Source organism: Megachile rotundata, chromosome 12, assembly GCF_050947335.1.
Source record: "Megachile rotundata isolate GNS110a chromosome 12, iyMegRotu1, whole genome shotgun sequence".
Classification (NCBI taxonomy): Eukaryota; Metazoa; Arthropoda; class Insecta; order Hymenoptera; family Megachilidae; genus Megachile; species Megachile rotundata.
The window spans coordinates 11,262,339-11,287,885 of NC_134994.1; the positions used below are offsets into that span (position 1 = coordinate 11,262,339).

The window sequence follows — 25,547 nt, forward strand, 5'->3', positions numbered from 1 at the left end:
GCTGGTGGTGTAGGTCACTTCGAATTTCACTTGAGAACTTGTGCCTTTAAGGGTTAGAAAATTCTATTCTTTGGGAAATTCTTTCAAATTATTTAAAATTTTTAGTTTTTTCTGTCAACTCCATTTACGATGATACAATGCATAGTTCTACGTGTGTCAATTTAAAAATTAAATTTCAAGGTTTGCAAGTAGTATGAATATCTGCAAATATGTTTGTATGTCCCCACATTTGTAAATTTAGGAATATGTACAATTGTAAATTTACAAATCCGAAAATTTACTCGAAAATTTCATTCAAAAACCAGAATTTGTTTCTGCGCCAAATACATTCCATGAATCTTGAACATCGATTTATTCAGAAATAAAACTTCGCGTAAAGGAACGTCGCTGTGCATTCCTGACTTATTCTTTCATGTAAATTCACACCCGTCCGTTGAGTCACTAGATCAGAGCTGTATGTTTGTATAATACATAAAATATTTTCCCTCTCCAAGCAATTTGTAGTATTATCATAATTCGTACATTTTGCATATTCCAGTCTTTGTTTCATTCTCTTGCGTGCACCGCACAGTTTGCATATTTTTTACATACGCCAGAAACCGAAGTTTACTCATCGCTATTCCACATTTCGAAACTTCGAAAACTCTTCGGTAAACGATTGTTATGTTTACAATTCCCTCGCAAGGAATTACGAACGTGAATTACGTTCTCCGTGGAATAATATCAAAACGGGTCAACCATAGTTTAACCGAGTAAAAATTCACTTACACGGATCGTTTGCCCCGATGGTACAAAACACGAGAATTTCTTGAAATTCCGTTGCGGTGCGGCATCTCAAAACGTTGCATTCTCCAAAGGAGGAAAGGTCTTGAAGAGTTAGGGCAATAACGCGAGTTATAAATGCGAGCAATAGAGCATTTTCATAACGCGGCTCCCGTAGTCATCGAAGAAAATCTCCATAGTTAGGTACTTTTCGTGAATGGACCTTTTGGTTTGCCGGAACAATGAAACGGAGATTTTATGCAAACGAAATTGCCCGTGGAGACTTCTCCTCGCGTCGTGTGAATACACCAGCCTAGCACCTTTTAATTACTCACTATTATCTAACTCTACCTTTGCTAACACGCCATATATCCTCCTATTCAAATGTTACTTTCTAGAACTTCTCATTACACCCTTGCGATACAGAATGGCGGTCACTTTCACAACAATTTTCATAAAATGAGAGCAAATATTTGACTGGTATTGCATACGGTATTTTTAAGGTACTTTAGTATTTACTTTTGGAATAAAATTAACAATTAACACTAAAACTACCAAACCGGTCAAATGACCGCTCCAAAAGTTTCTCATTCTAAGGTACACATTTTGTTAAAATACATTCCTTGAAATCGGAATTGATTTTCATGAAGATAAAGAATAAATACAGAATATATACTAATTTAAGTTTCGTCGTTTGTTTATTTATTTTTTAACTTCATTTTTAATTTCAAATTAGATACACATATGCCGGTGACGTCTGACCGCCATTACGCGTACTGGAAGAAAATGAAGGTCGCTTCATATAATTTTTATATAAACGAACATAGATTTGTAATGCTACATGGCTATAATAATAAATGACTGTCCGCAGACCATCCATTCCGTTACATTAATAAAAAGCAGTGGTAAAGGGAGACAGTGTTTGAGCTTTGCAAGTGGTTCATTAAGCCTCCCGCGCAAGTATGTTTTACCTCGCGAAGAATCGGCCTGGAAACGATAATCCGACGTGGGCAGGTCCGTCGAAAAAGCGTAGGCACGGTAGAATGGTAATTTGGGAACGGCGAATTTGGTATTCTGCCAGGAAATATGTATTCCCGAATACGGTACGCTGTAAAATTATTGCTCCGAGACAATACGAATCGATCGTATCGTTTTTTCCTTCAAATTCTCGCTCGACTTTCGACCACTTCGTTTCCCTTGTTTTCTAACTTGTTGCACGGCGTACGTTTTCGACACGGCACGATAATCCCTGTATTTAATCATCGATCCGAATTAATTCGTAAGCCAGGCACGAGCAAGTCCGAAGGAATTTACCGTTGTTATGCAACCGCGTCTATGATTGGAATGATCAAAGGGACGGTCGATGCAGTTTCGAGTCGTGTCTACAATGCAAGAACCCGTAGACGGCATTACGAATGAAGGTTGCAATCTCGATCTGTAATCTATCCCATCGATTTCTAATTAAATGTACTCGAGAACTCTGCTTGTGCATTATGCAGTGTTGGTGTAAATGCGGTAGAACGTGGGGTAAAGCACGTGGGTTTATGGCGCGGGACGTTACGGCGCGTGGGGTTATGACGAGGGGACATCTCAGACGTGGTAATAGGGCATGTAGTCATATTGCATGCGTCGATTCTATTGAATAATTCTATTGAGTGGAAATCTAATGTGTAGACATCTCATATGTGGTAATGGGTCACATACTCAAATTATGTAGATGGAAATTAAACATGCTGTAGACCAACACGTGTAGATCCAGTGCGTGTAAATCTAACGCAAAGAAATTCTATTGAGTAGAAATCTAATGTGTAGAGATTTCATATGTGGTAAATGGTCACATACTCAAACTACATGCGTGGAAATTAAATACCTTGTGAACCAACACATGGAGACCCAGTGCGTAGACATCTAACGCAAAAAAATTCTAATGAGTGGTAATCTAATGTGTAGAGATCTCATATGTGGTAATGGGTCACATACTCAAACTACATGTGTGGAAATTAAACATGCTATGAACCAAGACGTGGAGATCCAGTGCGTAGACATCTAACGCAAAGAAATTCTAATGAGTGGAAATCTAATATGTAGAAATCTCATATGTGATAAAGGGCCACATACTCAAACTACATGCGTGGAAATTAAACATGCTATGAACCAAGACGTGGAGATCCAGTGCGTAGACATCTAACGCAAAGAAATTCTATTGAGTGGAAATCTAATGTGTAGAGATCTCATATGTGGTAATGGGTCACATACTCAAACCACATGCGTGGAAATTAAACACGTTGTGAACCACGACGTGGAGATCCAATTCGTGGACATCTAACTCAAAGAAATTCGACTGAGTAGAAATCTAATGCGTGGAAATCTACCTCATGAAGATCTATGCAAAGCACCCAGCATCCCCCATACGAATCACCCAAATTTCAAACTAAACTATTCAATCTACACAATCTCTATCTTCGAATCAGTCCCTCGAATTTCCCCCTATGCAATATACGTCAATGGTCATAAATCTGCAGCGTAGCACGTGCCTCCCCCATAAAAATGCAAATCGGATCAATTATTTAAAATATTACCGATATTTTCCATCCCATGCACGGAAGATGGTAATCTTGTTCTACTGTTTGAAACGTCCTTTGTCGAGTTCCTGCAGAAGTAGCCCGCCATTCGTGGCTTTATCGTGGACACGAGAACTCGAAATTCCTGGCGTGCATTACATGTCATGGGGACAAATGGCCAGATCGTAGGCAGATACGAAGCGTCGCTAAAAGAATGCACCATCGGACAACTTGCGGTTTGAACTCGATTACGAGTGGACTTTCTGAATAGCGCGTGTCTCGTTTGTCAGATATATGGGCCATTGTGTTTTCGTCATTTGTACACAATGTCGCGCTTTATCAGTTAAAGGATTGCACAGGTTATTGATTTTTATTCGATCCTTCGCTACGAATGGAGTATCGTTTTATCAGCCTGGTGTTTATTGGTTTATGGAAACTTCGAGTTATACGATAGTTTTTCGATATTTTGCTGCAATATTAACCGCCCGAAAAATGGAACACAGCAATTTACATTGAACTTTATCTTTTTTTCAACAGGGATGATCTTGCGCGATATTGGGTACGTTGTAATTTTAACCAACGATGAATCAAAATTTGAAGTGCTTGTCTTAAAGGCTGAATCATATTATGGTGTCGTGGAACATCATCTGACAACGTTCCCGAAAGCAGTAACAGCTAAGTTACGAACTTCATCAGTCTTGTTCACCTGACCTGTCTCTCACGGATCACTATCTATTCAGATGCGTAACAATTCCCCTCGGGGAATCTTATTAACGAAGAAAAGGTTTCAAAACGTTTATCTAAACTTTTAACCAAATATCCCCACAAATATTCGTTAATCAAGTAAAATATTATATCACCGTATTAAACTAATATATTCGTTCATAAATAATGACACATTGGAAGTTACGAAACGTGTCCACATTTTCGATCAAAATATTTTATATCAAGGTTGATAGTTTCACACGAAATCGCATTTTTGAGGTTCCATTTTTCGAAACGTATTTCTTATCACCCTACCATCCAATCAGAGCCGAAGCATTTACCCAAAGGATCGAAAATCTCAGAGTTTCCCGCGCGTTGAAATCCCTAGTACCGTGGTTTAGTCATCGAATCTTCATCGGACAACTGTTCTTCAAACTTTCGGATATTTAGACAACCATCTGACGAATTTCTTAATATCCACAATTTGTATTTTCCTCTTCCAACCAAATAATAAATATTAATATTTAAAATTCCTGTCTTGGAGACCTAAATCGATACTTATTTCAAACACGAAGATCCTATTTCTATAAAGAGCCGATAAACAGAGCATACGAATGCCCAGACACCTAATTATTCGTACAGGGTTAATTCGGGTCAGTAGATTTACGTTTTAAACAGGCTTTTAGCGTGCTATCTCTGGTATGCGTTATTCCCGTCGGCCTGAGAGTTTGTTCGTTGCGGTAAAATAATTAAACGGCAACGTCATCGGGAAGTAAATGTTTAAAACAAACTCTTCCGACCGCACGGTTCGATTCGGCTTTCTTCATGCATAAATTGACAAGACCGGGTTGCGCTTTAAAATGTCCCGGCGGAGAGCCTCGTATGATATCCACGTGTAATTGCGCGTCGTTAAGCGTACATTAAAGGAGCATGTTGACAGTTGCAATCCTGGAAGTTGTAATAAAAACCGTCTTTATGGTTGAAGTTTCGACTACATTTTATGGACGAAACCCTTCGGGCCATTTTCAACATGTTAACGAGTACATCATTATATCTTATGTTTGCGAAGTTGTAGTTTGTTAGATTTTACGAAATTAAACGCTTTGAGGTAAATACAGTAGCTTCGGATAAGTTTGTATGCCGTTCAGAAAAATTTATAGTTGTTGAAGTTTTCGAGTATGTGACGTTTCAAGATTTTATATTTTTGGTCTACCTAAATCCCTAGATCTCCAATTCCTAAATTTCCAAATTTGCTAGATCCCCAATTCCCAGCTCCCCAAATCCCTAGATCCCCAATTCCAAAATTTCCAAATTCCCTATATCCCCAATTTCCAGCTCCCCAAATCCCTAGATCCCCAATTCCCAACTCCCCAAATTCCCTAGATCCCCAATTCCAAAATTTCCAAATTCCCTCAACCTCCGATTCCCAAATCCCCAAATTCCTAGATCCCCAATTCCAAAATTTCCAAATTTCTTAGACCCCCGATTCCCAACTCCCCAAATTCCTAGATCCCCAATTCCCAACTCCCCAAATTCCCTAGATCCCCGAATCCCAACTCCCTAAATTCCCTAGATCCTCAATTTCCAACTCTTCAAATCCCTAAATACCCCAATTCCTAAATTTCCAAATCCCTATATCCCCGATTCTCACATTTCTAAATCCCTAGATCTCCAATTCCCAACTCCCCAAATCCCTAGATACCCAATTCCCAAATTTCCAAATTCCCTTATCCTTGAAAAATAAATATTACACTGTACTTCAATGCTTCCATCTTAAAACTACCCCGTCGTTAAATATCAATAAGATCGAGCGGTTAACGATGGTAAAGTATTTGTCGAAGAATTCGCATCGTATGTTTTACGAGAAAATTTCACATAAAAAAGAGATCTGGATGATATAGGCCATTCATCGTTTACACATACGCCATCTTTGAGCACCTCGTTACAGTAGGCGGCATAACAAACGAACGTGCCACCTGAAACGCTCGTTTCTCCTCAAGATATAAACGTGGAGGTCAGCGTCGGGATAAATTTTGTACAATGCGCACGATCGCGAGATACTCCAGGGATATTTTGCGTTTCGATATTTCTCTCGGAAAACGTTCCACTTCCGGAACAGGCTGCTGGGAAAGTCGAGCAAGGTCCCTCCGAACGTCTGCCCGCGCTTTTTAATCGGAAACGAGCGTTACGTGGGAGTCGCGAATTAAATAGAACCAAGTGGCCGCTCGAAACGCCTGGAATTTCTTCTCTCCGGTAACGAAGCTAGAGGAATATCCGAACAAATTAAAATAACGGAACGTTAGCCTATCTCTTACAAATTACCGCGGAAAATGGGAGAGCCTAATTAGATTTCACCTTCGGTTCTTCCTTCTTCCACGATGCTTTTTTAAAAAGAACCCGTTTAAAGCGCCGCAAATGAATGAAAGAATGCGGGGGCACGCAGAGAATGCCACGGGTTACGATGTTGTAACTAGAAGATGAGGTTGTAAGACGCGTAATTTCGCGGATATCTGATGCGAAACTTTGACCGTAAAAAAATCCTAACGAATCGGCTGGGAAATTGTGGATACCTTTATTCTAAATTATCTCATTTCTTTCTATGGAATAATTTTGCTGTATATATTTAACCTAACATATATTTTAACATCAAGTATGATCTTTCAATAATTTTTGGTTATGTAACAAAGTTATAAACAATCTTCAATATCGTGTGTAGTGATAATAATTTCATCTTGGGTCTCTCAATTACAACGTATTTTATTTCAGGCTAATTATCTCCAAAATTTCAATTAAATAGGAAGCAAGTGGATCAATGGACTAGAGTAATAAAACAATAATGGCGCTGTAAAACAAAATAACGTAATAGCTGCACAGTAAACTGGATCTCTATAAAATTACCTATAACAGCAGCAGCAGTTATAGTCCAATCAAAAATTCGACAGGTTCCGATTAAAAGGTGCGCGTTTAATAGGGGTCGTAAAATGTCCGGTCCGCTGAAACCCACGTCAAAAAACTGAAACGATGCGCGACAAATGTATTTTCATTCGGTACAAGTCGTAAAACGAGTAACAAAGTGGAAGCGTTTAATTGATATCAGGCCATAAATTTCATGGGATCTTCTATCGTGAATGATGACGGAATTTCTCTCTTTTTTGACTAGTTTTATTTTCCCGTTGGCTGTTTCGTTGCCGGATCCCGCTACGCTGGCGATCGCTCGGATTTAACCGGGAATAGCTTGCAAAGCTCGTCGAAAATCCTAGGAGCGAATGATTGTCGGATATTTCGCATTCGTGCAACGGTATTCGTCGATCCCTATCATGTTCCAGGCTCCAACGAAGCGTGCTTTCTTCCAAGTGTTTCGATTGTTCGCGCGCACAATGCAACTTCTTCGCCGCGCGTTTCGAATCGCGGCTTTACGTTTCACGCGTTCTGTCCCTGAAATTGAATCCTTCGTCCGGGAGGAGATTCTTTCACGCTCTCGTTACACTCGGATGCTAAACAATTTTTCATTTCGCACTGGGTTTGTAATAGGAATTTGATATACGAGTCTTAGATCAGATCACAAACGCTCCACGACATGGCGTCACCATATATAAATTTGAAGTTTGACATGTGGAGAAAAGTATTACTCAAATATTTTAGCTATATTCTTAATGCAAAGATACTTGTTTTAACATCATGTGTGTTCTACGAAGGTCATTATAATTATAAATCAACTGATGAAAAGTATCAATGAAACCTTCATATCTAGGTACCTACGAATCTTCAAATCTATATAAATACCCATATGCCTAAGACTCCATACATACAGCTAGCAACTCATCCAGAAATCCACAAGTCGATAAATCCAAGAATCAAGAACTTTAGTTACATATTTTTGTGCAAAACGATTGTTCAGTGGCGTCAACCATTCGCCAGGAATTACAGTAGATCCCAAAGGAGTTAGTATATTTTTACGAGACTACAGACCGCATAATGCGTCTCCCTCAGTCTGAATACATTAAGGAGAGTCCGTATTTAAATCAACTTCACCACCCACGATATCATTCTTATACCGTCGAAAAGACTTCCCGCGATAACTTTCCGAGCTAACTCTATTCATTATCAGAACTTTCTTCGGCAACTCGAAGGAATCGTGCATGCGTACTCTTTTCTTGCTTCCGATGTGCTACGTGGGCGTGAGAAATGCTTGAAAAATCCGCGTATTCAAGGGATTAACGTACGCTGGAAGCAAGGGGAGATTTGGCGGGAATAATGAAGGCTTTACGGGAGAACAATGAGCTTCGACGAGACGCAGAAATTACAATGGATCAAAAAGGTATCGGCGCTCACGGGTTTCTTCAGATAACTTCGCTTAAAGAATCGAGGATTTTGCTTGACAGTGATGTGCATCTCACTGAATTATGATTTTCGTTTGTATAGAGATTGCAGAATTTAACCTTTCAAATGTTTGAGAACTATAGTCAGCTATAAGCACTTCATTAGATGTCCTCAAGTTAGCGCAATAATATTGATATTGACTTTCTACAATTTTCAATTGAAAAATGACAAATTATAAAAATTATGAGGTTGAAGAATACATAATGCAGAAGTTTGATTCAAAGTATCTTTGTTCGAAATTTCTTACAAAAAATTAAACTCTAAAAATTAAAGAAAGGTACAATTACTTTGATGTACAATTTTTTCAGTTCGAAATTAGAGCACATCTCCAACAGATATCCACAGAAAAGTATACATAAAGTCACGTTAAAAGCGATCTCTAAATCCTATTTACTGGCAAATTAAAGTAGCAGACAAATTTTTTGTAATAAGAGAATCACAATAGGATTAAACAACGATATCTCCATTTCTGCATTTAATGGAAACAAATGTTTTGAAGATCGTTTCCAGTGTCTTCACGAACAACTTTCGCCACAATAGACCAATTTACCAAGTCATAACTCCGGGTAAAGCTTAACGGGGGTAATCTTGTTGCAAGTCCGAAGAAGTTTGAGTGCTTGCAAGCGATACAAAGCTGATCGAAGACGCGATTGTCGGTTGTAAAAGAACGAGATTAAGACACCATACTGTTTTACGTTACGAGTATCTTTATTCGTGTTTTACGAACTACCAGGGGGAAAGTGAGGTAATCGCGACAGTAAAATTCAAGATGGTGATAAATGCGAGGAAGGACGTAATCTTATGATCACTCGAATGTCGAGTGGAGAGTATTCAACTTTTAATGTGACATAGATAAGAAATACGTGAGACAATAACAAAATAAAAGGAGTGAAAATTAAATACTACATAAGGTTTCATTACTGAGACTGTAAAATAAATTATTTTTACCCTTTCTCAAATAAATACATTCTTCCATAATCTTCACATTTTTTTAACAAAACTTAAAATTGTATTTTAAGGTTGTAATAAAACTGAATATAAAAATGAATATTTTTCTTACGTTGTACGTATTAAAAGCTAAACGTTAACTTTTCTGCAAATTCACCATGAAGTCTATTTGTAATACAATCACCAAACGAATAGAAACACTTTGGCGTTTACGAATGTTCGCAAATAAAGTTACACCCCGTTCGCAGCAATTAGCCTGAAAAATTGCACGTTCGAAGATAAACGTCGATAAAATCATAAAATCGATCGTTCTACGATTTATGCGTTGTTTGTATTAGCGAAATATACGAGCGTTGATCGTTCCACGCGCAGTTCTGCAAAATTAAAAAAACAGAAAATAACGTTGATTCCGTTAGATGAAGCTATCTTTCGAGCCATAAAACAACGGGAAATACGTTATCTATAGGAAGCATAATGCATAACGGAGTATCAACGTCGAGCTATGTATAATCATATTTTACTAGGGCTGTGATTTCGTTGTTGTAGCAGCAGCGTAGAACCGGGAAGCGACAAAAACCAGCCAATGTCTTTTTATTATTGAGCAAAAACCGGACGATCAGATAAACCGTCCACTTTATCAAAACGGTATTGGCGCAGACCGAGCAAACAATCGTACCTGCAGGCGACACGTTTTGCGGAATTCTCTAGGAAAAGTGTTAGGTGAATGAGTGTTTGAAGGTTGGTAGTTTTTGCAGTTTGGGAATTTGGGGAATTGGGGGTTGAAAGATTTGGGAAATTGGGGATTTGGGGAGTTGGGAGTTGGGGATTTAGGGATTTGGGGAATTGGGAATTGGGGATCTAGGGATTTGGAGGATTGGGAATTGGGGATCTACGGATTTGGAGGATTGGGAATTGGGGATCTAGGGATTTGGGGAGCTGGGAATTGGGATCTAGGGAATTTGGAAATTTAGGAATTAGGAATCTACGGATTTAGGGAGTTGGAAATCGGAGATATAGGGAATTTGGAAATTTAGGAATTGGGGATCTAGAGACTTCGGGAGTTGGGAATTTGGAATTTAGGAAATTTGGAAATTTGGGAATTGGAAATTTAGGGATTTAGGGAGTTGGGAATTGGAGATTTAGGGATTTGGTAATTTTGGAATTGGAAATCTAGGAATTTGGGGAGTTGGGAATTGGGATCTAGGGAATTTGGAAATTTAGGAATTGGGGGTCTAGGGAATTTGGAAATTCTGGAATTGAGGGTCCAGGGAATTTGGAAATTTAGGAATTGGCGATCCAGGGATTTGGGGAGCTGGGAATTTGGAAATTTAGGAATTGGAAATCTAGTGATTCGAGGAGTTGAGAATTGGGGATTTAGGGATTTGAAAATTTTGGAATTGGAGATCTAGAGATTTGAGGAGTTGGGAATTGGGAATCTAGGGAATTTAGAAATTTAGAAATTGGGGATATAGGGAATTGGGAAATTTAGAAATTGGGGATCTAGGGATTTGGGGAGTTGGAACTTGAGTTCTAGGGATTTGGAAATTTGTTAATTGAGAATGTAGGAATTTGAAAATTTCGGAATTGAAAATCTACGTACTTAGAAATTATAGAATTAGGATCTAGGGATTTGGAAATTCAGCAATTATAAATCTACAAATTTGGAGTCGTACTCGAAAACGTTGAAATCCACTATTACTAAGAAAATTCAAGAATCTAAAACGCAAATATTTGCAAACTTCAGAAATGAGAATCCCCGAAACAAGAATTTGGAAACCTAAATTTCACCCACGTACGCGCCATAAACTTGTTATTTTCCAGAAATAAAATCCAAGAATTACGAGAACTCGTAACCGTGCAAATGATCGGTTCATTCGTAAACGTCAGTCATTGTTCTCGAATCAGGGAACAAGAGCGAGACGGATCAGAGGCAATTAACTGAGAGAGGGCATCACGATAAGGCGACGTGTCACGACGTTTAAAATTAAGACACGATGATTTATCGATCCTGTTTAGACAACGAGTTCTAATTTTACGATCAACGTCTCTCCACGTGTTCTCGAGCACTTTTCCGCTTGAATAACTTTGGTTTTCAATTATTCGCGGTGCGACGTGGAAACGCTGTTCCGCCACCGAGGAAAAAAAAGTGACACACGTGTGGTAAGTGGCAGTGCAGGATACAAGAAACGTTTGCATATTCAATGGATGGATATGCAGATGAAACGTGGCACGCGATTGCAATCGAACAGGGAGAAAAAAAAATTCATACTCTGGTCGAAAAATATTCGATATGCCTGGGTATGACGTGCTGTGAAACGTTTGGAAAGAAGGATTTTGGGGAAATTGGATATTTGGGGGTTTAGGGATTTGAGATGACGATTGAGGACTGTTGGAAATTTGGGGATTTGAGGATTTGGAAATTTGGAGATTTAGGGATTTTTGTGTACTTGGAAATTTGGTGATTTAGGAAATTGGGGATTTAGGGGCTTAGAGATTTAGGGATTTAGGGATTTGGGAATTGGGGATCTAGGGATTTGGGAGGCTGGGAATTGAAGATCTAGGGATTTGGGGAGCTGGGAATTGGGGATCTACGGATTTGGGGAGCTGGGAATTGGGGATCTAGGGATTTGGAGAGCTGGGAATTGGGGAGTTGGGATTTGGAAATTTTGGAATTGGGGATCTTGGGATTTGGGGAGCTGGGAATTGGGGATCTACGGATTTGGGGAGCTGGGAATTGGGGATCTAGGGATTTGGAGAGCTGGGAATTGGGGAGTTGGGATTTGGAAATTTTGGAATTGGGGATCTTGGGATTTGGGGAGCTGGGAATTGGGGATCTAGGGATTTGGAGAGCTGGGAATTGGGGAGTTGGGATTTGGAAATTTTGGAATTGGGGATCTTGGGATTTGGGGAGCTGGGAATTGGGGATCTACGGATTTGGGGAGCTGTGTAATGGGGATTTAGGGATTTGGGGAGCTGGGAATTGGGAATCTAGGGATTTGGAGAGCTGGGAATTGGGGAGTTGGGATTTGGAAATTTTGGAATTGGAGATCTAGGGATTTGGGGAGCTGGGAATTGGGGATCTAGGGATTTGGGAGGCTGGGAATTGAAGATCTAGGGATTTGGGGAGCTGGGAATTGGGGATCTAGGGATTTGGGGAGCTGGGAATTGGGGATCTAGGGATTTGGGAAATTGGAATTTGGGGATTTAGGGAATTGGGGAGTTGGGATTTGGAAATTTTGGAATTGGGGATCTAGGGATTTGGAAAGCTGGGAATTGGGGATCTAGGGATTTGGAGAGCTGGGAATTGGGAATCTAGGGACTTGGGAAGTTGGAATTTGGGGATTTGGAGATTTGATAGATTTGGTAGATTTGGTGGATTTGAGGATTTGGTAGATTTTGAGATTTGGAGATTTGGTATATTTTTAGGTTTGATAGCTCTGTAGATTTGATGATTTAAAAATTTGGGGAATTTAGAAATTTAAACACTTAGATATTGAAGATTTTGAGGATTTGAGAACATAAGGACTTGAGGATGAGAATTTGAACATTTGAAGTATTGAAGATATGTGGATTAAAGATGTGAAGATTTAGCAATCTGGTCATCTGGTGATCCAATAACTTAGGAATTTTAGAAACTTGAATACTTCTGAACGTTCTAAAGACTTAAACTATTGTCCGAATATAGAAATATAAAGATTTAATAATTGAAGAAGTCATACATCCAACAATTCCTATTTTCTGATTTCGCAAATACCCGAACCTCCTTTGTCAAACATCGCCTCTATCTTCCCTGTATCAATAGCCTTCCAAGAGACAAGCGTAATATTCAAAACGTCGAAAACTGACAATAGAATCCCTTTGTATGCGAGGATTTCTATCAAAGTCATAAGATCTAAAGAATCCGGTCCAGGACATCGTTCGACAACAAAAAGCTTCCAGATTTTCCCGCTTTTTTTCGGTCATAACATCTTTTTTCCTTAACAATTAAATGTCTCCACGCTAATTGTAGCGCTATTAACGCAATTAACGAGCGAGCAAATTACGTCCGCTGTAATTAACTGATAAGCAGCTCGACCGTTTCTTCTCAATTTATCATTGTCCTCCATTTTCTCCAGCGAAGACGATGACCATAACGCAGCTTCTCACGAAAAACACAAAGCATAACGTTCTCTCTTTGTCCCACCTCTTGAAGCTCTTTGTTTGACGTTGTTCTCTCAGTTACCTGGAAGCTGGACATTTTTTATTTTTTCACATTTGCCTGGCCAGTGTTTTAGCTTTTTCCGAGGAAACACGCGATATCCTGCAAACACGTACGCGCGTGTCACGGAACTACCCCTCGAGCAATGTTCCGTGAGCTGAAATTTAAAATTTCATCCTCGCTTATATTTCATCGAGGAAGATTACAGTTTACGATGCACCTATACGTTACGGATGATTCCATCTTTCAAACGGACTCTGCTTTCGTCGTTTTCATTAATTCTAACGAACTTGAAACTGGAGATGCCTTTTCGAGGAACAGCGTCGGGGTGGTTAAACGAGGAAACTTCAGCGAAATTAGAGCCGGATTTTAAGGAGGTGTATAATGCCGTGAAAACTGCTTTAGTCGAGAAAGCAAAACGGAAATGGAGAAATCACTTAATCGACACGGGCTGATTTCGCAGTGCAATACTTTGTACTCTTTCGGGAAGGGGTAGAGGCATAATTGCAAGAAATATTTTATTAACCCCTTGCTCTACTTTGACTCACTCTTGAAATCAAAGCTCAAATGTGACAAACCTTACTCAAATTTTTAATACTCTTCAACTTCAACTTTATACAAAATTTGCATAATCAAAAATCACTGACTATAAAATACTCGCATTTCAATTTTTGTTTTGTTTCAATACTATGCCCATGAATTTTGACTAACACATTTGAATGAACCACAGGGTTAAATTTTATTAAATTATTTTTTTTAAAGTCGATAGATTTTTCTGTAAAGAAATAAAGAAGAATCTGATGGTTGAACAGAAACGAGAGAACAAAGAACACGTTGTAAAACTGCAACCCCGCCTCTTCGTTTAACCGTCTTGTTTTTTCGTTCGTGTACATATACGTTGATCGAGATGGAACGGGAGTTTCCGGTAAAATGTAGCGGCGCATTAGAAGGCCTTTAAAAAACGCGCGAGCACGTCGTAGCCGGAAACACGTACTTTTCACCGGGTGAAAGCTCTCCAGAGAAAATGTACCGGCGCAAGGAACACGAGATGAAACTTCTTCTATGAAAAGAAAGGGGAGAAATGCTAAGTTCCTTCGAGTGTGTTATCACACTTGACACGTGAGCTACTATCTTCGTTTAGGTCATCATTCAAAAATTTAAACGCCTTTCTGCATTTAATCGCAAACTGCGTCGAATCTTGATGCGATTCGAGAAATTATTTTTGGATAGGATTTTGGGGATTAGTAGCCATTTTTGTTTATTATTTTCATGTTTGATTGTTATTGGGGTGTTGGAGATTTATTTGGGGTTTTGAGGATTTGGGGAGTCGGGGATTTAGGGAGGTGGATTTTTTAATTTTGAAAAATTTGAGAATTTAGGGATTTGAGGATTTGGGAATTTGGGGAGGTGGATTTTTTAATTTTGAAAAATTTGAGAATTTAGGGATTTGAGGATTTGGGAATTTAGGGAGGTGGATTTTTTAATTTTGAAAAATTTGAGAATTTAGGGATTTGGGGATTTGGGAATTTGGAGAGGTGGATTTTTTAATTTTGAAGAATTTGAGAATTTAGGGATTTGGGGATTTGGGGATTTGGAGAGGTGGATTTTTTAATTTTGAAAAATTTGAGGATTTGGGAATTTGGAGAGGTGGATTTTTTAATTTTGAAAAATTTGAGGATTTAGTGATTTGAGGATTTGGGAATTTGGAGAGGTGGATTTTTTAATTTTGAAGAATTTGAGAATTTAGGGATTTGGGACTTTGGGGAGGTGAATTTTTTAATTTTAAAAAATTTGAGAATTTACGGATTTGGGAATTTAGAGGGATGGAAAATATAAAATTCAAGAATTTCAAGATTTGGGAAAGAGAACTTAGAAATCTAAAAATTAGACCATTTGAAAAATCTGGAGTTCGTGGATCTTGAAACTTGAGAAATTTATGCGTTCTTCAAATTTGCAAACTTTTAGAGAAGACAAATTCTAGCCACTTTAATCCGCAATTGCATTTCATTCTAAATATTTGATTCCTCTTTAATTCAATCACCAAGGATTTCCCAATAAACAATCCAAGTAATATATAAAATCGACAGAAGCTTCATAAACCGTCTTATTAAAAAATAATGTTTTAACAAAAGCCGTGCTAATAGAAAGGGGGAGAAAGGAATTATGCGCCGACCGTGTTTTCTTTCGATCGACTTCCATCCCTTCATTCCTCCGTTAACGGCTCCTCGAATAATGTGCCTTGAAAAAGATAAACTTTCATTCCAACTTGAGAAAAAAGTGCCACTTATGAAATACGTTGATTAGAAAAATAAGTTTTCTACTGTTTGCCCGAAGATAAGCGAATAAAAATCGTTGCAGCGTGTACGGACGCGATTGCGGTGCGCCATTTTCCCTCCGGTAACGAATCGAAAGTGAAAATGGCGCGCAACACGTGACTAAACGGAAACAATTTTTCCTTGTCGCATGATCATTTCCTTTCACATAAGCTGAATTATTGCTGTGAGCGTCGCGTGAAATCGGCTGTAAACGGATGGTCAGCCGCAGCGCTAACGAGTTCACCCTCAACGCGTTTCTCTCCTATTCCAGCAAGCCGATTAATCGGTTAATTCTTGGTAATTTCGTGCATTCCCAATTAGCGACTACGTTATTGCCTCTATGCTCAAATAGTGTCGCGTCAAATCGATTCTACGTACAAATGTGCATCCACAAAGAGTCACTTTAAAATGCAGATACTTTTCAAGGTTTACAGTCGTGTAAAATAGAAATCAGTACTGTGAATAATTTTTAAACAATTTTACAAGGTATATATTTTAATCGATTAAAATTAAAGTTCAACCCTAGATACTCCTTAAATTTTTTCACCTACAACATTTTACAAAATATGCATCCATAAAGAGTCAATTTAATAATGCAGATACTTTTCAAGGTTTAAAGTCGTGTAAAATAGAAATTAGTACTGTGAATAATTTTTAAACAATTCTACAAGGTATATATTTTAATCGATTAAAATTAAAGTTCAACCCTAGATACTCCTTAATTTTTTTTACCTACAACATTTTACAAAATGTGCATCCACAAAGAGTCAATTTAATAATGCAGATACTTTTCAAGGTTTAAAGTCATGTAAAATAGAAATTAGTACTGTGAATAATTTTTAAGCAATTCTACAACGTATATATTTTAATTTATTATAATTAAAGTTTAACTCTCGACACTCCTCAATTTCTTTTACCCACTAACATTTTACAAAACGTGGATCTACATGCAGAGAGTCAATTTAATAATGCAGATACTTTACAAGGTTTACAGTCATGTAAAATCGTAACAGTACTGTAAATAATATTTTAACAATTCTACAAGGTATATATTTTAATCGATTATAATTAAAGTTTAACTCTAGACACTCCTCAACTTCTTTCACCCAGCAACATTTTACAAGATGGTTCCAGGGGTTCTCAAAGTACTGCAACAGTGTGGATTTTTTCTTTATTCCAAGCAGTAAATAAATGAAAATACCAAGCAATCTATTCATCAGGATTATTTATAAGACCCAAGAGCATTTGTTGCAAGCTTTCCGCGCAATCAGAAAAACTTAAATCGAGTTCGATAAGGATGGACGCAAGAAAAAGACGCGAACTCCGAGAACCGAGGCTATTACACGCTTGAACCACACGTTTTTCCGCTGATATAGTGGGCTGTGTCTTATCTGGTTATCTGGTAAAACGCTCGAGAATATTCGAAGGAGGTAGAATTCTTCGGGAACTGTTACCTTCGAAGATTGAATATCTCCCATCAGATAACTGCTTATCTGCTTACAAGACACAAACCTTGTCACGGTTGTTTGTCCGATGTAAATCGAATCACCTTGTAGCCACGGTTCCACGTCCGCTACAAATTGCGCTAATCCTGAATGGAATCGGTGAAATTTGCCGTGTCGTAGGCGAATCCACGGGGATTCGAGACATTAACTCGAAACGGGAGCGGTTTGTCTTCGCAACATTGAAATTACATCAATTCGGAAACTTGCAGTCGCAAGAAAATCCTGTATTTCATTCGGGACATGTACGATGTAACTGAAATTAACATCGAATGACTTCTCATTAGCATTCCCTCTGATTTTCACTAAACTCGAGACGTTTCAAATGGAATTTAAGGATTAAGGTAAACCCTTGAATTTGGATCAGCCCGAAAATTTAACAGCCCGCTTTTATCCGCAGAACACCGCCGAACCGTGAAAGCATTAAATTCTGCATAATAAATTTTTGTAAAATTAATATTCAGAGGTTCGAAATTCAAAAATGCAACAGTGCATTAAAAAATGTGAAAATTTGAATCTCATGAATTGTTGATAAGTTTTTTTTTCCTGCATGAAAAATAAATTTAAATATGCACATTCGGTAAAAAGGATGCGTATATTTAGTGACGCATTTTGCAAAAAGTACGACTGCAATCGTCCACAAAATTCGGACCAGATTTTAGCGACAATAAGTCGGTTATGCAAATTTTCCTCTTGAATCTATAAGCCATTATCTCGGTGTAAATGCACCCTGTACATGCAAATCGTTAAGCAATCACGAAAGTCCGTGCAACTTTTCTCGTTTCTCGTTCGATCAAAACGCGGGACAGCGTGATAGAGTGTTGCGTTTTATCGTAGCCGATTCTCATAAATTCCCTTTTCCCTCGATTACCTTCCTCCGGCACTTTGTTGTTTCCCGTCATGTTACTTTCCTTCGCGTGAGACCAACGAGCGTGTTTTTGGCTGTTGCACCGCTGATTTACTCGACACTTCGACCACCGGAAGTTGAATTGTTCGAGTTACAGTTGCCACCGATCCGAAAGCGGCCAATTAACCGCACGGATTAATCGGAATATTACAGCGTTTCGCGTAATCAGCGTTAACCGAGTTCTGGGATTTAACGAAATTCGGTCGTTCCCGATCGCGGTCGTTTTAATTAAAACGTCTTAACCCAGAAAATTAAGCGACGCCTTTGCCGCTCGGTGTCATCAGACATTCCATTTCGCGCGACGCCCACTTCATCGGTATTCAAAGTAAGCGTTCTTTTAATCATCCGCCGCATTCCTCGAAAGATTCGTGCACCGAGTTGCCGGGTCGTTACGAGGCCCCCTTCGATAATTATCTACCCAACTGTTAACTACCCGCTGTCTTAGTCAGAATTGCTCGTTCGGTTGGCTGATCGATTTTAAGACCAGTCAATTAATCTACGAGTTTGTTACGGCACATACTGGTCGACAGTGATGGGTAGATCGATTGCTCCCTTAATGCTCGTGGGCCTTCGCGCTGCATGATGAGGTGGATATCACATTTTAGGGTTTTTCACATTTTTGGATGTAAGGATTTGGGGATGTTGAGATGTGGAGATGTACGAATTTGCAGATGTGGGGATTGGGAGATGTAGGGATACGTGAACGTAGAGATATGTGGATGTAGGAGTATGTGGATGTAGGAGTATGTGGATGTAGGAGTATGTGGATGTAGGAGTATGTGGATGTAGGAGTATGTGGATGTAGGAATTTGGAGATATACGAATTTGCAGATATAGGGATTTGAAAATGTAGAAATCTACAGACGTAGAATAGGTGGATGTAGGTTTTCGAGAACATAGGGAATTACTATACGGATTTGAGCATATAAAAGATTTTGGTATGAAGGAAGTTGTGTACATACCGATTTGGGGATATAGGTATTTAGCTATGTAAGAAATTTAAGACATGATAATTTGAAGATGCAGAATTTGTGTCTTAGAGAATTAAGAAATATAATAACTTTATAACTTGCAAACTCAGAAATCTACAAATTTAGAAACTGAAAAATACCCAAATTCCCAAAATCAGAAACTGACGCTCCCCAACTGTACGTGTGTCCTCAAAACTAAAGTAGCGCATCCAGCTTCAACTGTTCCAAGTATGCAGGGTAACCCAGTCGATCCAGCAAAAAATTTCACGAGTCTTTTTAGTTGCCAGTAATGATAATAGCTGTGGCTTCGATCGCCGCAACCCTTCGCAACGTCCTCTTCGCCACTCTTCCACCTGTCCTGCCTCGTTGACGAGTATCAAGCAAAGCAATTAGTGTCGTCGTCGCCCCTAATGAAGTTTTCTCTCAAACTCGAAGCATTCAGGAAGGAATTAACGGCGTGCTCTGGGTTAAGGAGACTTTTAACGGTGCAGTATGTACCACTTTGTCCGATGAACTAATTAACCGCAAAATTGTGTCGTTTGAATTCTTGAGGTGGAAGGAAAGAGTTTCTTAATTTATGAGACTTAATATCATCCATATAAGTATGACAATTTTAGATAAATATCCATTTCTCTTTTTATATACACAAAAATTTTGTTTAGACTTTTCTTATCTTTCTTCACGGTGACTCTTTAATTCCAATCTCAAAATTCTTCCTATGTTCCCACAGTTCTCTAAAGCCTATCCTAACCTAACCCTATCCATCCCTATCGTAGTCCACATGCAGCAGTTTCGTAAACTAAAATTCTTCACTAATGAAAAGGTTAACAATAGAACTTTAAGCGTTTGTGCCAAAACGACGTGTCAAGAAGTCCATTAATTAGGAGAACGAGAAGCAGTGTTTCGGAAAGTCGGTGGCAATGCAATTTCCGGCGAATCTGAAGATACACCGGACGAACGATTACGCGTGTCTCCTCGTTTCGCTTTATTGCATTAGTCCGTTGGAAAGTGGATGGTTCGAGGCTGCTCTAATGGAATTATCTGCATGGTAGATTGCTGAAACTAACGTGCCTTATTTTCTGAGGCGCACTTATCTCGGTTTCCATTTGCAGTTCCCATACGGATGCAGACAAATTTGCTTCGAAGACGAACCGTAACTTAGCCGAATGGCCAGTGCGTCTTTCGGGGGTCGAACCGGATAGCGTTTCGTTGGAGGGAAACAAAATTTACAATCGGGAATACGGATCAATCTTGGTGCAGGGGATAAAGGTTTATAAATGGGTAACAGTTTTAGAATCTCTTTATCCGTTAATTATTAGCAATTAATTATTTATCGATGCTATGAAAAATATGGAACGATAACTCAGATATATATAGAATTTTCTCACAAATATTCGGCTTTAAAAATAACAAATTCCATCGAAGTGAAATGCTTGGAATACTTTAAAGCTGTGGAACATACATGTGAGAACAACGTTTTGTTAATGAACGTATCGCAAAATAATTGGAGTTAATCGGATCTCCTTCGATCAAAGCTTAACTCGCAAACATCAAAGCGTGAAAAAAGAATGACTAAATTTGTCCCAACTGCAAATGGAAAACAATGGAGAGCGGCAAATGAAGCGATTAACGAAAAACATCGCAGAGAGCTCGATAACCAGATATCGAAGATACCTTTTGACGCGGTTCATCGAAACGAGAAACCACGGGAACTCTTTGGTCGGGACAAAATCTCGCATGGAGTTCGCGAAAATAGGCTACGGTCGCTTTGTTCAACCGGTGGCAGCGATGAAATGTAATTTAAATCGGCGAACGATCCGAGGATTCGTCGCCGAGGACAAAAGTGTCAGGTCCGATCGAGCAACGCGTGACGAGTTAACGAGAATTCGATTTTGCCACTGTGCTCTGATCAGAGGGGAAGGGTATAAATGCGAGGAGAAAAAAGAAGGAAGGACCTTTATCGGGGAAACTCGTGTTCCTTTTATTATTAAATTCACCTAACTTTCTCTCTCGGTTGCCTTTAAACTAGAAAGTCTGGCTACATAGTTTCTCGTTCTGGGTCATCGGAGTCAGTAGAGAAGAATTCGATAAATCGACCGTATTTCCCCCGGTTCGCATCATTTTGATTTCTCACGTAATTCCCCTTTGGCCGCCGGTCGAATTTCTTCGTTGCCCAACAAAATATTTGAACGCGAAAATTACGACAATGCGGGAGGGTACACGCTTCTTTTCAAGCAGTAACTCCGAATTTATGGTCCTCGCGATACGTGATCCTGATCTCCACGGCAGATTAAAGCTGATACGTTTCTACCAGATCTTTTCGCTCCCCTTGTAAAAACGCAGCAATTTGGCCAGTTGTCTGTTCCGAGCTTTATCATCGTCTGTACGTGACGCTGAATCGACTTCTGTTGTCGCTCCAAGCTGTTTGAACAATATTAAATTGATGCTGCAAACCAGATGCTTTTAAATCATCATTGCAGATCACTTTCATTCGTTTCTTCATTACATATATTTTGATGTAATGAATATGGCTGCAGCCATATACATATGGCCATATACATATGTATGTCATATGTTTGCTATCTCCACATATCTCACCATGATATGTTTGTTATCTCCACATATGCAGCCATATACATATGGTCATATACATATGGCCATATACATGTGTATGTCATATGTTTACTATCTCCACATATGTCACCATGGTATGTTTGCTATCTCCACATATGCAGCCATATACATATGACCATATACATATGTATGTCATATGTTTACTATCTCCACATATGTCTCCATGATATGTTTGCTATCTCCACATATGCAGCCATATACATATGTATGTCATATGTTTGCTATCTCCACATATCTCACCATGATATGTTTGTTATCTCCACATATGCAGCCATATACATATGGTCATATACATATGGCCATATACATGTGTATGTCATATGTTTACTATCTCCACATATGTCACCATGGTATGTTTGCTATCTCCACATATGCAGCCATATACATATGACCATATACATATGTATGTCATATGTTTACTATCTCCACATATGTCTCCATGATATGTTTGCTATCTCCACATATGCAGCCATATACATATGTATGTCATATGTTTTCTATCTCCACATATGTCACCATGCATGTATATGCAATAATACAACTCGCCCCAGTTCATTCTTTGTCCCAGTCTTTAGCAAGATTTTTATAAAGTCAAACATTGTATCATACTTATTTCATAAATGAACATTCTTCTTGAACTCCATATGTTCACCCCATACTCCATATTTTAAAAGCATCAGCCTAGTACCAAAGCCTGCATTCGAATGATCATTGACACACAGTACCTGTCAAGCATAGCCGCATTCGATTTTAACGCCGTCAGCAGTCTATTCTAAATAGAGGAACTCGAACGTCAAGTCAACCATCAAGACGCGCGATCGATTCATCGACGATTACCGTGAGCAGCACGAAAACACGTTCGTGGTTGGCTCCTGAGTCATGCAGCCGATAAACTTGCCTCGCTGATGCGGGACGTGTTTCTAAGTTTCCAGCTACGAAACTGCTTCAAGATCATTACACTGTATATTTTTCCTGTTCCTGTTACGGTAACTTTGTCCGTTTTCTCGGTCGGTAGCATTACCGAGTTAGCGAGTTGGCAAACTAGCTTACAAAATCAGGCTTTATAGCAACCGCGACGGGGGTTTCTTTGTTTACGAGTAAATATAATTCTCAGCTTCTTTGTCCTCCGCGGTGCCACCTGTGGCTAACCCTACAACGTGACCTATTTTCCTTCGACTTCTTTCGTTGGAAAACCTGAATTCTTTCATTCAAAGGTCTAAGTTTGAGGTCTATCAAATTTTTTCAAGAACCGGTAAAACGTACCAAACACTGAATTAGGTGTATTCTAAGTTATATAAGATTATGAACAAGGTAATAAAAGTGACCTTGAAACTGTTCGCAGACGAGACAGAGTAGCGGGACGGTTGGTAGCAACGAGGAGCAGGAAGGGACAAGTAGCTGTTCCCCGAGGACGTCGACAGCCACGACGATAACGATGACGATGACAACAACGCCGACAACGCCGACGTCTACCATGACAGCCACGTCGATGGCGCTGCCATTCGTGGCCATGGAGTCAGAAGCATCGGTATCGTCCGCGATGGAGCAACAGCATCGGTGGTCACTGCAACGGGATCGACCAGAACCCACCGGTTCCACGATCGCCGCCACGTGCTCCAAGTTCTTCCCGGCTTCCTCGTCCACGGAGACCAGCAGACTATCCGCGAACGTACTCTTCTCTCTGCCTGCATCCCCCAAGAGATCGGCTCCTATTTCGTCCACTAAGACGCCTTCTATTTCCAAGTCTCAAATGAAGGGTGAGTATTTTCTAAGCATAATGTAAGATACATGTGATATAGTGAAATTTTTTAAACAAGCTTAATGATGTAGAGATATATGATGTGACGTAGTGACATTTTTTAAACAAGCGTAATGATGGAGACATGTATGATGTGACGTAGTGAAATTTTTTAAACAAGCATAAGAATGGAGACATGAATGATGTGACGTAGTGAAATTTTTTAAACAAGCATAATGATGGAGACATGCATGATATGACGTAGTGAAATTTTTTAAACAAGCATAATGATGGAGACATGCAAGATACGACGTAGTGAAATTTTTTAAACAAGCTCAGATATGATGTAGAGATATATAATATAATATAGTGAAATTTTCTAAACAAACTTAGCAAGCTAACCAAGCTTACTGAAATTTTTTAAACAAGTATAAATATGGTGTAGATATATATAATATGATGTAGTGAAATTTTTTAAACAAACTTAGATATAATGTAGAGATATATAATATGATATAGTGAAATTTTCTAAACAAGCTTAACAAGCTAAACAAGCTTACTGAAATTTTTTAAACAAGTATAAATATGGTGTAGATATATATAATATGATATAGTGAAATTTTCTAAACAAGCTTAACAAGCTAAACAAGCTTACTGAAATTTTTTAAACAAGTATAAATATGATGTAGAGGTATACAATGTGAATGTATGGTTAGTCATTGAACCTTCTTAGCGCATTTTTTATTTGATAATATTAGCTTAAAGTCCGAAATCTTGAATACAGTCCTGAGACAGTTGAGCAATCTTTGACATACATTTTGATTTGAGAATCCTGGATCCTCATATTTTATTCCATTAGTTTGAGTACCTTTGAGACGCATCTTAAAATTAAGTTTGACTTATCGTTGTCCCGGCGCTCGAAGGATTCGCAGTGATAAAATACTTTGAAAGTAGCGCAAAGCCGAGGAAAAATCGAGTTAAATAGCGAAGTAAAAAGTAGCAGGCGTTCGGATTACTTTGCAAGCGTGGAAAAAGGTGAACGGAGTCTCGAATCCCGTGAATTATTTCGAAGTAACTTCTCGTTGAAATTAATGGTTACAAGTGAACGTAACGAAGAATCAGTTCCTGTCCAAGTGTAAAAGAACGACATTACAGGGAGGGTAAAGTTTCCGTTCGCGTTTAACGTGACACAGCTTAACAACGTTCGTTCACAAGTTTCGTTCCGTGTTCGGTTTCGAGCGACAGTGACGTTTCGCGCGAATGCACGGGACATTCCTCGTAAAATTGCTTTTCAAAGCGTTTACGCGAAACAAGCTGCGACAAATCATTCAAAAGTGAATCGATATATCGTTTCAATTAATCGTGTCAAACGCTTCACGTTTGTCGTATAATTTACCGTTTAATTGAATCTCTGACAGAATCGTTTTTTAATAACACGCTTAGATTTAGTTATAACATTATATCGGAATATAGGCAAATTTAATATAGGAGATTCAATTATTATGATTCATGTTCAGCCTCTTGTTATTACCTATGCAATAGGTACAATGTATCATTATTACTATCGGTTATTGTTAGCGGTTAAATCAATAGAATTTAATCACGGGTTACCGTATTTGTTTCGATACCGTATATTGTATTAACACGTCGACCGCGATGGGGATCATCGATGTTTACTCGAGTAATTAGAGAATTAAATTAATTCTTCGACTATAATTTTTCAATACTGTAAATATAATTCTGCATAACTGACAATCCAACATTGCCAAACTTCCAAGCACGTCGAGTTATCGAAATTCTACCGTAATTAGAATACCACTGTTCCATATTTCAGTGTAGGCTCTCCGCTCATTTTCTGTAATTAATATAATAATCATCGCGTTTGGCCAAACTGAAAATTCGGCTTTTGACAATTGGGGAATTTAT

General features: G+C 38.8%; 1 protein-coding gene across 2 annotated transcripts in view; it reads left to right on the forward strand.

The window, feature by feature from the left end:
- Positions 1–25,547, forward strand: part of LOC100880933 (uncharacterized) — an 89,944-nt gene that overhangs the window by 19,509 nt on the left and 44,888 nt on the right. For both annotated transcript variants that reach the window (XM_076537984.1, XM_076537983.1), the window contains exon 2: positions 23,226–23,640. In XM_076537984.1, coding sequence (XP_076394099.1) covers positions 23,319–23,640 — 322 coding nt within the window. In that variant the 5' untranslated portion in view covers positions 23,226–23,318. The remainder of the gene's footprint in view (positions 1–23,225; positions 23,641–25,547) is intronic.